Genomic DNA, 13,943 nt, shown 5'->3' with positions numbered 1-13,943 from the left:
TATGTTGAAATATATCAGCTGCTGTAAACGTATTTTTTTTAATAATTGCCAAAATTAAGATGTGCAGCGTTATCATAACAGACTTTATAGGATGGATGCTGTCCCCGCCACAAAACCTATTACGTCACAGCGAATAAGGGAATGTTCTGAGTTCCTGTACATCTTGATAATCCTGCGGATAATTTCTGAAACACAAACCGAATTCGAAAACTTGAAACACACAAGAGACATGCAAAGACAAATAAGTAAAAAGATCAGTACGGAAATGGATGGATAATTCCATGCAGTCTGTCATGTTACATAACAACCAACTTTAATTAGGCGGAATTAAGGTTATGAGGAACAAAGCACTCTTATTTCGTAATAATCTACACTCCTGGAAATTGATATAAGAACACCGTGAATTCATTGTTCCAGGAAGGGGAAACTTTATTGACACATTCCTGGGGTCAGATACATCACATGATCACACTGACAGAACCACAGGCACATAGACACAGGCAACAGAGCATGCACAATGTCGGCACTAGTACAGTGTATATCCACCTTTCGCAGCAATGCAGGCTGCTATTCTCCCATGGAGACGATCGTAGAGATGCTGGATGTAGTCCTGTGGAACGGCTTGCCATGCCATTTCCACCTGGCGCCTCAGTTGGACCAGCGTTCGTGCTGGACGTGCAGACCGCGTGAGACGACGCTTCATCCAGTCCCAAACATGCTCAATGGGGGACAGATCCGGAGATCTTGCTGGCCAGGGTAGTTGACTTACACCTTCTAGAGCACGTTGGGTGGCACGGGATACATGCGGACGTGCATTGTCCTGTTGGAACAGCAAGTTCCCTTGCCGGTCTAGGAATGGTAGAACGATGGGTTCGATGACGGTTTGGATGTACCGTGCACTATTCAGTGTCCCCTCGACGATCACCAGTGGTGTACGGCCAGTGTAGCAGATCGCTCCCCACACCATGATGCCGGGTGTTGGCCCTGTGTGCCTCGGTCGTATGCAGTCCTGATTGTGGCGCTCACCTGCACAGCGCCAAACACGCATACGACCATCATTGGCACCAAGGCAGAAGCGACTCTCATCGCTGAAGACGACACGTCTCCATTCGTCCCTCCATTCACACCTGTCGCGACACCACTGGAGGCGGGCTGCACGATGTTGGGGCGTGAGCGGAAGACGGCCTAACGGTGTGCGGGACCGTAGCCCAGCTTCATGGAGATGGTTGCGAATGGTCCTCGCCGATACCCCAGGAGCAACAGTGTCCCTAATTTGCTGGGAAGTGGCGGTGCGGTCCCCTACGGCACTGCGTAGGATCCTACGGTCTTGGCGTGCATCCGTGCGTCGCTGCGGTCCGGTCCCAGGTCGACGGGCACGTGCACCTTCCGCCGACCACTGGCGACAACATCGATGTACTGTGGAGACCTCACGCCCCACGTGTTGAGCAATTCGGCGGTACGTCCACCCGGCCTCCCGCATGCCCACTATACGCCCTCGCTCAAAGTCCGTCAACTGCACATACGGTTCACGTCCACGCTGTCGCGGCATGCTACCAGTGTTAAAGACTGCGATGGAGCTCCATATGCCACGGCAAACTGGCTGACACTGACGGCGGCGGTGCACAAATGCTGCGCAGCTAGCGCCATTCGACGGCCAACACCGCGGTTCCTGGTGTGTCCGCTGTGCCGTGCGTGTGATCATTGCTTGTACAGCCCTCTCGCAGTGTCCGGAGCAAGTATGGTGGGTCTGACACACCGGTGTCAATGTGTTCTTTTTTCCATTTCCAGGAGTATATTTGGAGCAGATTGATCGTTCACAATCGACCTCAGATTCTTGAAAATCAGGGCTAGTTGAAAGGAATTATTTGACAATACGCTTTAGCAGCCGACGATCGAACCGTATTGTAGTACCTTCCCAGAACGTTTGCCCACTCACTGTATGTGGCGATCCTACCTTGCTTTTTAGGCCCAAGGTTTTTTAACTACAGAGAAACTGTTGTAATTTGTACATAGAATTCTCATGCGTTTTAAGGACTTTTCATTATAACTGGGCAAAATATTTATGGCTAAGTCGTATTTCGTAATGTAATAATTTGGAATTTTTGCAGTGGGGTCAGAAAACACCCCAGGTATACAGCATGAAATTTTCGATGTTATATTTTGACTTTACGACGAAAATAGAAACTTCACAACTATGCTCTCCTTCAAAGGACATTTATATGTCCACTGTTGTAACCAGTTCGTAGAAAATATATACATGTGCATCGTTTGAACAAAGTAAGTTATGAATTGCTTTTCGTTGAAGCAAAGCGTGGTATTATGTTTTATTCATAATTAATGATAATACTGTATACCCAATGAACCATGGACCTTGCCGTTGGTGGGGAGGCTTCCGTGCCTCGGCGATACAGATAGCCGTACCGTAGGTGCAACCACAACGGAGGGGTATCTGTTGAGAGGCCAGACAAACGTGTGGTTCCTGAAGAGGGGCAGCAGCCTTTTCAGTAGTTGCAGGGGCAACAGTCTGCATGATTGACTGATCGGGCCTTGTAACATTAACCAAAACGGCCTTGCTGTGCTGGTACTGCGAACGGCTGAAAGCAAGGGGAAACTACGGCCGTAATTTTTCCCGAGGGCATGCAGCTTTACTGTATGATTAAATGATGATGGCGTCCTCTTGGGTAAAATATTCCGGAGGTAAAATAGTCCCCCATTCGGATCTCCGGGCGGGGACTACTCAAGAGGACGTCGTTATCAGGAAAAAGAAAACTGGCGTTCTACGGATCGTAGCGTGGAATGTCAGATCCCTTAATCGGGCAGGTAGGTTAGAAAATTTAAAAAGGGAAATGGATAGGTTAAAGTTAGTTACGGTGAGAATTAGTGAAGTTCGGTGGCAGGAGGAACGAGACTTCTGGTCAGGTGAATACAGGGTTATAGGTCTAATAATAAATAAACAAATAGGAATGCGGGTAAGCTACTACAAACAGCATAGTGAATGCATTATTGTGGCTAAGATAGATACGAAGCCCACGCCTACCACAGTAGTATAAGTTTATACGCCCACTAGCTCCGCAGATGACGAAGAGATTGATGAAATGTATGATGAGATAGAAGAAATTCTTCAGGTAGTGAAGGGAGACGAAAATTTAATAGTCATGGGCGACTGCAATTTGATAGTAGGAAAAGGAAGAGAAGTAAACGTAGAAGGCGAATATGGAATGGTGGTAAGGAATGAAAGAGTAAGCCGCCTGGTAGAGTTTTGCACAGAGCATAACTTAATCATAGCTAACACTTGGTTCAAGAATCATGAAAGAAGGTCGTATATATATGGAAGAAGCCTGGAGATACTGGAAGGTGTCCGCTAGATCATATAATGGTAGGACAGAGATTTAGGAAATGGTATTCAATTGTATGACGTTTCCAGAGCCAGATGTGGACTGACCACAATCTAGTGGTCATGAACTGCAGATTAAAACTGAAGAAACTGCAAAAAGGTGTGAATTAAAGGAGATCGGACTTAGATTAACTGACAGACCAGAGGTTGTAGAGAATTTCAGGGAGAGCATGAGGGAACGATTGACAAGAATGGGGGAAAGAAATACAGTAGAAGAAGAATGGGTAGCTTTAAGAGATGAAATAGTGAAAGCAGCAGAGGATCAAGTAGGTAAAAAGACGAGGGCTAGTAGAAATCCTTGGGTAGCAGAAGAGATACTGAATTTAATTGATGAAAGGAGAAAATACAAAAATGCAGTAAATGAAGCAGGCAAAAAGGAATACAAACGTCTCAAAAATGAGATCGACAGGAAGTGCAAAATGGCTATGCAGGGATGGCTAGAGGACAAATGTAAGGATGTAGAGGCGTATATCACTATGGGTAAGATAGATACAGCCTACAGTAAAATTAAAGAGATCTTTGGAGAAAAGCGAACCACTTGCATGAATATCAAGAGCTCAGATGGAAACCCAGTTATAGGCATAGAAGGAAAAGCAGAAAGGCGGAAGGAGTGTATAGAGGGTCTACAAAAGGGCGATGTTCTTGAGGACAATATTATGAAAATGGAAGAGGAAGTAGATGAAGATGAAATGGGAGATATGCTACTGCTTGAAGAGTTTGACAGGGAACTGAAAGACCTAAGTCGAAAAAAGGCCCCGGGAGTAGACAACATTCCATTAGAACTACTGATAGCCTTGAGAGTGCCGGCCCTGACAAAACTCTACCAACTGGTGAGCAAGATGTATGAGACAGCTGAAATACCCTCAGAGTTCAAGAAGAATATAATAATTCCAATCCCAAAGAAAGCAGGTGTTGACAGATGTGAAAATTACCGAGCTATCAGTTTAATAAGTCACAGCTGCCAAATACTGACACGAATTATTAACAGACGAATGGAAAAACTGGTAGAAGTCGACCTCGGGTAAGATCAGTTTGGATTCCGTAGAAATGTTGGAGCACGTGAGGCAATACTGACCCTACGACTTAGAAGAAAGATTAAGGAAAGGCAAACCTACGTTTCTAGCACTTGTAGACTTAGAGAAAGCTTTTGACAATATTGACTGGAATACTCTCTTTCAAATTCTGAAGGTGGCAGGGGTAAAATACAGGGAGTGAAAGGCTATTTACAATTTGTACAGAAACCAGGTGGCAGTTATAAGAGTCAAGAGCCATGAAAGGGAAGCAGCGGTTGGGAAGGGAGGGAGACAGGGTTGTAGCCTGTCCCCGCTGTTATTCAGTCTGTATACTGAGCAAGCAGTAAAGGAAACAAAAGCAAAATTTGGAGTAGGAATAAAAATCCATGGAGAAGAAATAATAACTTTGAGGTTCGCCGATGACATTGTAATTGTGTCAGAGACAGCAAAGGACCTGGAAGAGCAGTTGAACGGAATGGACAGTGTCTTGAAAGGAGGATAAAAGATGAACACCGACAAAAGCAAAACCAGGAAAATGGAATAGAGTCGAATTAAATCGGGTGATGACGAAGGAATTAGATTTGGAAATGAGACACTTAACGTAGTAAAGGAGTTTTGCTATTTGGGGAGCAAAATAACTGATGATGGTCGAAGTAGAGAGGATATAAAATGTAGACTGGCAATGGCAAGGAAATCGTTTCTGAAGAAGAGAAATTTGTTAACATCGAGCATAGATTTAAGCGTCAGGAAGTGGTTTCTGAAAGTATTTGTATGAAGTGTAGCCGTGTATAGAAGTGAAACATGGACGATAAATAGTTTGGCCAAGAAGAGCATAGAATCTATCGAAATGTGGTCCTACAGAAGAATGCTGTAGATTAGATGGGTAGACCACATAACTAATGAGGAGGTATTGAACAGAATTGGGGAGGAGTCTGTGGCACAACTTGACAAGAAGAAGGGATCGGTTGGTAGGATATATTCTGAGGCATGAAGGGATCACCAATTTAGTATTGGGTGGCAGCGTGGAGGGTAAAAATCGTAGAAGGAAACCAAGAGATGAATACACTAAACAGATTCAGAAGAATGTAGGTTGCAGTAGGTACTGGGAGACGAAGAAGCTTGCACAAGTTAGAGTAGCATGGAGAGCTGCATCAAACCAGTCTCTGGACTGAAGACCACAACTACTACTACTGTACATGCTTTGAAAGGGGTTACAGGCTCGAGCTATAATGAATCAATTTTTGGAAATGTGGATGAGACATGTGACAGAGTAAGATAGACAGGTCGGAGATGCGGATATGAATGAATGTGAATGAGATGACAATGGTATTCAGGAAGCTACAGTGAGGTGAGAAGTGAACCCAAAGCGGCACGGACTCAGCCAGTCGTTGGAAGTCTCCTGCAGAAATATTGAGCCATTCTGCTTCTATAGCCGTCCATAATTGCGAAAGTATTGATGGTACAGGATTTTGCGCACAAACTGATCTCTCAGTTGTGTCCCATAACTCTTTTGTGACATTCATGATGAGCAATCTGAGTAGGCAAATCATTCGCTCTAATTGTCACAAATGTTCTTCAAACCAACGGTGGTTCGGTTACATGGCGCATTGTAATCATGAAAATTGCGATGTTCGCGAATATGAAGTTCACGAATGGATGCAAATGGGATGGAACTAGCCGAACATCCAGAGGACCCAACCCATTCCATGTAAAAACAGCCCACACCACTGTGGAGCCACCACCAGGTTGCACAGTGCCTTGTTCAGAACTCGGATCCAGCGCTTCGTGGGGTCTGCGCCACACTCGAACCTTACCACCAGGTCTTACCAACTGAAATCGGGACTCGGCTGCTTAGGCCGCGGTTTTCCAATCGTCTAGGGTCCAGCCAATATGGTCACGAGGCCAGCAGTGGTGCTGTATGTGGTGTCACTGCCATAGCCCATTACTGCCAAATTTCGCCGCACTGTCCTATCAGATATGTTCCTCGTACGTCCCACATTTCACGTAATGTTGCTTGTCTATTAGCACTGACAACCCTAGGCGAACGCCGCTAGTCTCTATCGTTAAGTGAAGTCCGCCAGACACTGAACTGTCCGTGTGAGAGACAATGCCTGAAATTTTATATTCTCGGCACATTCTTGACATTGTGGATCTCGGAATACACAATTCCCTAACGATTTCCGCTGTTACCTGCTCCCGCTCCAACTACCATTCCACATTCGAAGTCTGTTAATTTTAGTTGTGCAGCCACATTCACACGAATCACCTGAGTACTAGTGACAACCCCTCCAATACACTGCCATTTTACACCTTGTTACGCGATACCACCGCGATCTGTATATGTGCAGATCTCTATACCACGCCATCTGTATATGTGCATATCTCTATACCACACCATCTGTATATGTGCATATCTCTATACCACCACCATCTGTATATGTGCATATCTCTATACCACGCCATCTGTATATGTGCATATCTCTATACCACCGCCATCTGTATATGTGCATATCTCTATACCACTGCCATCTGTATATGTGCATATCTCTATACCACCACCATCTGTATATGTGCATATCTCTATACCACCACCATCTGTATATGTGCATATCTCTATACCACGCCATCTGTATATGTGCATATCTCTATACCACGCCATCTGTATATGTGCATATCTCTATACCACCGCCATCTGTATATGTGCATATCTCTATACCACGCCATCTGTATATGTGCATATCTCTATACCACACCATCTGTATATGTGCATATCTATACCACACGATCTGTAAATGTGCATATCTCTATACCACTGCCATCTGTATATGTGCATGTCTCTATACCACCACCATCTGTATATGTGCATATCTCTATACCACCACCATCTGTATATGTGCATATCTCTATACCACGCCATGTGTATATGTGCATATCTCTATACCACCGCCATCTGTATATGTGCAGATCTCTATACCACGCCATCTGTATATGTGCAGATCTCTATACCACGCCATCTGTATATGTGCATATCTCTATACCACCGCCATCTGTATATGTGCATATCTCTATACCACCGCCATCTGTATATGTGCATATCTCTATACCACACCATCTGTATATGTGCATATCTCTACACTACGCCATCTGTATATGTGCATATCTCTATACCACCGCCATCTGTATATGTACATATATCTATACCACTGCCATCTGTATATGTACATATATCTATACCACCGCCATTTGTATATGTGCATATCTCTATACCACCACCATCTGTATATGTGCATATCTCTATACCACCGCCATCTGTATATGTGCATATCTCTATACAACGCCATCTGTATATGTGCATATCTCTATACAACGCCATCTGTATATGTGCATATCTCTATACCACCGCCATCTGTATATGTGCATATCTCTATACCACGCCATGTGTATATGTGCATATCTCTATACCACGATTTTCATCACCACACTCTATTACTCTTACACTGTAACATAGAAGTGGAGCGATAACACATGGCATAGTACCTACTGATGTGTGCAAGCAGGCTTCCAGTAGTATAATACGTGAAACTGTATGTATTCATCGTCACCTTAGACCACAGTTACAGATAAGGACGGATAGTCTCAGACTTCTTATCGCCAATCACATGCAGAGTGAAATAGTAGTGCATTTAGACAATCGTACAGATGAAGTGAAGTCCTTCACCCATGTTTTGAACGCTGGGTTGAGCTTGACTCTACGGAACTACAGGTGTTCTTTGGGCTACTAACAACAGCTGGTTTACACAAGTCACATGGGAAATCTTTCAGTGAATTTCTGTCAGGTGAGTGTATCTTACCTGTTTTTCGAGCTACAATGAGCCTTTCAATATTTGGTGATATTATGGTGTGCCTACGGTTCGATGGTAAACTTAAGAGAGAAGGAAAGCAGTTTCTGAATCAAAAACTGAACCTACAGGAGCTGCGTTTGTAATGTTCATTGACGCATGCATTCCACTTGTATCCATGGGCCTTATATTGCAGTTGATGAGCACCTAGGGGCGGTGACCACTCGAGTTGTACATTCCTTCAAAATCAGAAAAGTTCAGGACAAAAGTCTGCGCATCTGTAGATTCTGAGACCAATCATCTGAAAAATAAACAACTGTATACAGGTAAATTTGCTGAATGTGGGAAATAAATCAAGGGCGACGGATAAGTAGTACATGATTTAGTTGATCACCTGGGGGAAGCGGTAGGAACATTACCATTGATAACTTTTTGTACAATTGTACAACTGAATTAGAGCATCTAGTAATAGACGGCAAATCATAGAGTAAAACTGAAACGATATCAGGTGTTCCCCAGGGAAGCGTACTGGGACCTCTGCTGTTCCTGATTTATATAAATGACCTGGATGACAATCTGAGCAGTTCTCTTAGGTTGTCCGCAGATGATGCTGTAATTTACCGTCTAGTAAGGTCATCCGAAGACCAGTATCAGTTGCAAAGCGATTTAGAAAAAGATTGCTGTATGGTGTGGCACGTGGCAGTTGACGCTAAATAACGAAAAGTGTGAGGTGATCCACATGAGTTCCATCAGAAATCCGTTGGAATTCGATTACTCGATAAATAGTACAATTCTCAAGGCTGTCAATTCAACTAGGTACCTGGGCGTTAAAATTACGAACAACTTCAGTTGGAAACACCACATCGATAATATTGTGGGGAAGGCGAGCCACAGGTTGCGTTTCATTGGCAGGACACTTAGAAGATGCAGCAAGTCCACTAAAGAGACAGCTTACACTACACTCGTTCGTCCTCTGTTAGAATATTGCTGCGCGGTGTGGGATCCTTACCAAATGGGATTGACGGAGGACATCGAAAGGGTGCAAAAAAGGGCAGCTCGTTTTGTATTATCACGTAATAGGGGAGAGAGTGTTGGGATGGAAGTCAATCAAGCAAAGACGTTTTTCGTCGCGGCGAGATCTATTTACGAAATTTCAGTCACCAACTTTCTCTTCCGAATGCGAAAATATTTTGTTGAGCCCAACCTACATAGGTAGGAATGATCATCAAAATAAAATAAGAGAAATCAGAGCTCGAACAGAAAGGTTTAGGTGTTCGTTTTTCCCGCGCGCTGTTCGGGAGTGGAATGGAAGAGAGATAGTATGATTGTGGTTCGATGAACCCTGTGCCAAGCACTTAAATGTGAATTGCAGAGTAGTCATGTAGATTTAGATGTAGCAATGGAGTTGTAATTTTAACCATGTTCACGGGTATTACAATAAGAAGTTACTATTTTTGTGGAAATATTTTACACTTTATTGCCACTTAGTTGCTAGAATCACTTTGGGGTCAAAAAAGACCCCTTATGCATGTTTTTTTCCGAGCTGATATCATGCGAGGATTAAAGGAAGATTCATTATCGTAACTACTGTGACAACTAAAACGCCAGAAAGTAGGCGAGAAATAATAAATATAGGTCTGTATGGAAAACAGCAAATTTTAATGTCACTAAAAGAAATCGACTGTACAGTGTGACACTGGTAAATGCCGTGTACTTTGTATTTTACATACAGCAGCAGGTGAGTTTCAGTTCTGGTAGCTGCCGGTGTAGTTCGCACACGCTGGACACCCGAGTAGTCGCACACGCTACACGTGTACCGACTTGACGAACTCCCAGATGTCCTCGGCCAGCACTTTGGGTTCCTCGAAGGCGGCGAAGTGTCCTCCGTTGGGGAAGACGTTGTAGCGCACCAGGTTGGGGTGGACGTCCCGGGCCACCCACTCGGGAGTGAAGAAGATGTCGTGCTCGAACTGTGCCACGGCGGTCGGCGGGTACCTCTCGATGCTGGAACACAGGCGCACAGTCGGTTACTGGATGGCACACGCGTATTTGGCCCGACACCAGCCTATAGACGTTTCGTTCCTTCTACCACGGTGCTGACAAGTGTGAGTACTGTTGAACTATCAGTTTAAGAAGTTACGGTTGCAAAATACTAACAAGAGTTCTATACAGAAGAATGGAAAAATGGTAGAAGCCGACCTCGGGGAAGATCAGTTTGGATTCCAGACAAATATAGGAACGTGTGAGACAATACTGACCCTGCGACTTCTCGTAGAAGATTGGTTAAGGAAAGGCAAAGCTGCGTTTATAGCATTTGTAGACTTAGAGAAAGCTTTTGACAATGTTGGCTGGAAAAGTCTCTTTCAGATTCTAAAGGTGGTAGGGGTAAAATACAGTGAGCGAAAGGCTATTTACAATTTGTGCAGAAACCAGATGGTTGCTATAACAGTCGAGGGACACGAAAGCAAAGCAGTGACTGAGAAGGGAGAAAGACAAGGTTGTAACCTATCCCAGAAGTTATTCAATCTGTACATTGAAGAAGCAGTAAAAGAAACCAAAGAAAAATTTGAAGTGGAAATTAAAGTTCAGAGAGAAGTAGCAAAACCTTTGCGGTTTGCTGATGATATTGTGATCCTGTCGGAGACAGCAAAGGACTTGGAAGAGCAGTAGAACAGAATGGGCTGTGTCTCGAGGAAAGGTTATAAAATGAAGATGAAGAAAAGCAAAATAACGGAATGTAGTCGAATTAAATCAGGTCTTGCTGAGGGAATTAGATTAGGAAAGGAGACACTTAAAGTAGTAGATGAGTTTTGCTATTTCGGTAGCAAAATAACTGACGAGGGGCGAATTAGAAAGGATATAAAATGTAGATTGGCAGAGGCAAGAAAAACTTTTCTGAAGAAGAGAAATTCGTTAACATCGAATACTGATTTAGGTGTTAGGACTTCTTTTCTGAATGTACTTGTCTGGAGTGTAGCCATGAATGGATGATAAACAGTTTAGACAAGAAGATACTAGTCGCTTTAGAAATGTGACGCTACAGAAGAATGCTGAAGATTGGACAGGTAGATCTCGTCGCTAATATGGCGGTACTGTATAGAATTGCAGAGACAAGAAATTTGTGGCACAACTTGACTACAAGAGGCGATGGGTTGATAGGACACATTCTGGGACATCAAGGCCTTGTAGGTTGAAATAGCTCTGAGCATTATGGGACTTAACATCAGTCCCCTAGACTTAGAACTACTTAAACCTATCTAACCTAAGGACATCACACACATCCATGCGCAAGGCAGGATTCGAACCTGCGACCTTAGAGTTCGCGCAGTTCCAGACTGAAGCGCATAGAACCGGACTTTGTAGGTTTGGTATTGAAGTGAGAGGAGAGGTGGGGGGGGGGGGGGGGGGGAGCGTAAAAATCGCAGGAGGAGACCAAGAGGAAGAAGCTTGCACAGGATAGAGTAGCATGGACAGCTGCATCAAACCAGTCTCAGGACTGAAGACCACAACAACAACAATACGGTGGTCCGAAGAATTATCGGCCTGATAGTGGAAATGAGAATTTACGTTTTGAAAAACCGTTTAGTTTTCAAGGAACATGGATGGAAACACAGCAATCAGTCGCAGTCACACTGATTTTTTAAATTATTCTTGCCTATACAGATTTCAGCTATAAATAGCCATGTTCCGTGCATTTGACTGAGTTACCACCCAACAAACTCGATGCAGTACATGACAACATTTGACTTTATTGGTTTATAGCCCTGCCTTCTTTTTTTTGTGGTTTTAGGGCGCACGACTACAGTGGTCATTAGCGCCCAGACTAAGTTATGAATGCACTGCGAGGCACAAGGTTAAAACAGCAACTAAAAAGGACAACACTATAAAAGGCACATTAACAGGCAAGGAATTAAAAGAAAACAGCATAATCAAATGTCTTTAGACAGGTTTGTCAAGCGGATAAAACGAAGAACGCGAGCAGCTGCTCCTGGGTCATCCGCTAAAATTTCATCCAGAGTACATGACAAGCCAAGATCAGTGCGCAGTGTATTAAAATTCGGCCAGGACGTTAAAATCTGTCGTACCGTCAGCAATTGCCCACACGGGCAGAACGGCGCCGGCGCAGCCGTCAGCAGATGGCGGTGGCTGAACCGGCAGTGTCCAATCCGTAACCGGGCCGAAACGACCTCCTCCCTCCGAGAAGGGCGTGAAGAGGTGTCCAAGCCGTGGGGAGAGGTTTCGAGGCCCGAAGCTTGTTTTCAGTAAGTGTAGACCAATCGGCATGCCACAGCGATAAAATGCGCTGACAAATGACCCTGCTAAAATCAGACGAAGGCACACAACAAGAAGCTGTCCGAGGCTGGAGGACCGCAGCCTTGGCCGCGGCATCTGCAGCTTCGTTCCCAGGGAGACCGACGTGGCCAGGAACCCACATAAAGGTAACCCGAGAACCGTCGTCCGCCAGCTGCTGAAGAGAGCGTCGTATCCGGTGCACAAACGGGTGAACCGGATACGGATCACTGAGGCTCTGGATGGCGCTCAGGGAATCAGAGCAGATGGCATAAGCAGAATGTCGGCGGCGGCGGATGTAAAGAACAGCCTGATGGCAAATAGCTAAGCTGTGAAGACCGAACAATAGCCATGGAGCCGGTATTTGAAACTGTGTGCCCCGACAATAAAAGAGCACCCGACACCGTCATTGGTCTTAGAGCCATCTATATAAATGAAGATCGTATTAATGAACTTCGAACCAAGTTCGACGAACCGCGAGCGGTATACCGAAGCTGGGGTAACCTCCTTTGGGAGCGAGCTGAGGTCCTGCCCTGCCTTTACACCAGTAAAGTCATATGTTGTCGTGCACTGGTCCATGTTTGTTTGATGGTAACTCAGTCAAATTTCCTACACTCCCTTAATTAACCTACAGTGGCTGTGCCTTATGGCATCAAAATTGGCTCTTATATTTCATCGAAATTTCGTTTAGCATTAGTACACTTCATCCAGCGCTGTTCCAGTAACAAACATCCCACATGCGTAGCGTTGCTCTGGAAGCACTGCAAGATACTCGTCTATAACTGTGATCGCTACTCAGCTGGACGAAAAACTGGCTGGCAAGGTAGACTTTGAGTTTTGGAAAGATGTGCAGATCTGAGGAGCACACATGGGAGAAAATAGTAGATGTAGCACCGCGTCACTTTGCTCAGACACTTACGTGGGCAGGTGCCAATGTCTTGACGAATGATCAGTTTTTTTCAGATTGAGTCTGCAACTGATGAACAAAGTGGCTGCGTTGTTCAAAAGGAGTCTACGGATACCAGTGACAGTATCCCGGCCCCTACTTCGATTGTACAAGGGGTGCGATTCTTCAGGGGGCCTGAAGATGGCGTAGTCTAACGCCGAAACTGGTAGCGAGAATAAAATTGGAAATATAGACGGCTGAAAGTGTTTTTGATTTGACACTTTATACTGACCATCATAGGTGTGAAACGATCCTGTATACAGATGGCCTTAACGGCTTACAGTCTGTGCTCCCCTATTCTTACAGGACATTTGTTTCTACACGTCCTGGAAAACTGGCTGACGTTACAAATGGAGACAGATAGTGTGGACTTCACCCACCACCCGGATGATGCTCCACCCCACTTCCACAATGATGATCGTGAATTCTTAACCAGGAAATTGAGAAACCGATGGCTCGTT

The 13,943-nt window shown here is 44.7% G+C and overlaps 1 protein-coding gene across 1 annotated transcript in view; it reads right to left on the bottom strand.

Annotated features, from left to right (window-relative positions):
- Window positions 1-9,885: 9,885 nt before the first annotated feature.
- LOC126215251 (juvenile hormone epoxide hydrolase 1-like) overlaps window positions 9,886-13,943 on the bottom strand; it is a 99,014-nt gene continuing 94,956 nt past the window's right edge. Inside the window, exon 6 of the mRNA XM_049941924.1 lies at window positions 9,886-10,250. Within this exon, the coding sequence (XP_049797881.1) occupies window positions 10,052-10,250 (199 nt within the window). The 3' untranslated portion in view covers window positions 9,886-10,051. The remainder of the gene's footprint in view (window positions 10,251-13,943) is intronic.

Source organism: Schistocerca nitens, chromosome 12, assembly GCF_023898315.1.
Source record: "Schistocerca nitens isolate TAMUIC-IGC-003100 chromosome 12, iqSchNite1.1, whole genome shotgun sequence".
In the NCBI taxonomy this organism is placed as follows: domain Eukaryota; kingdom Metazoa; phylum Arthropoda; class Insecta; order Orthoptera; family Acrididae; genus Schistocerca; species Schistocerca nitens.
Note: the sequence above shows the minus strand (reverse complement) of the source record. Positions and strands in the feature narration are given on the sequence as shown.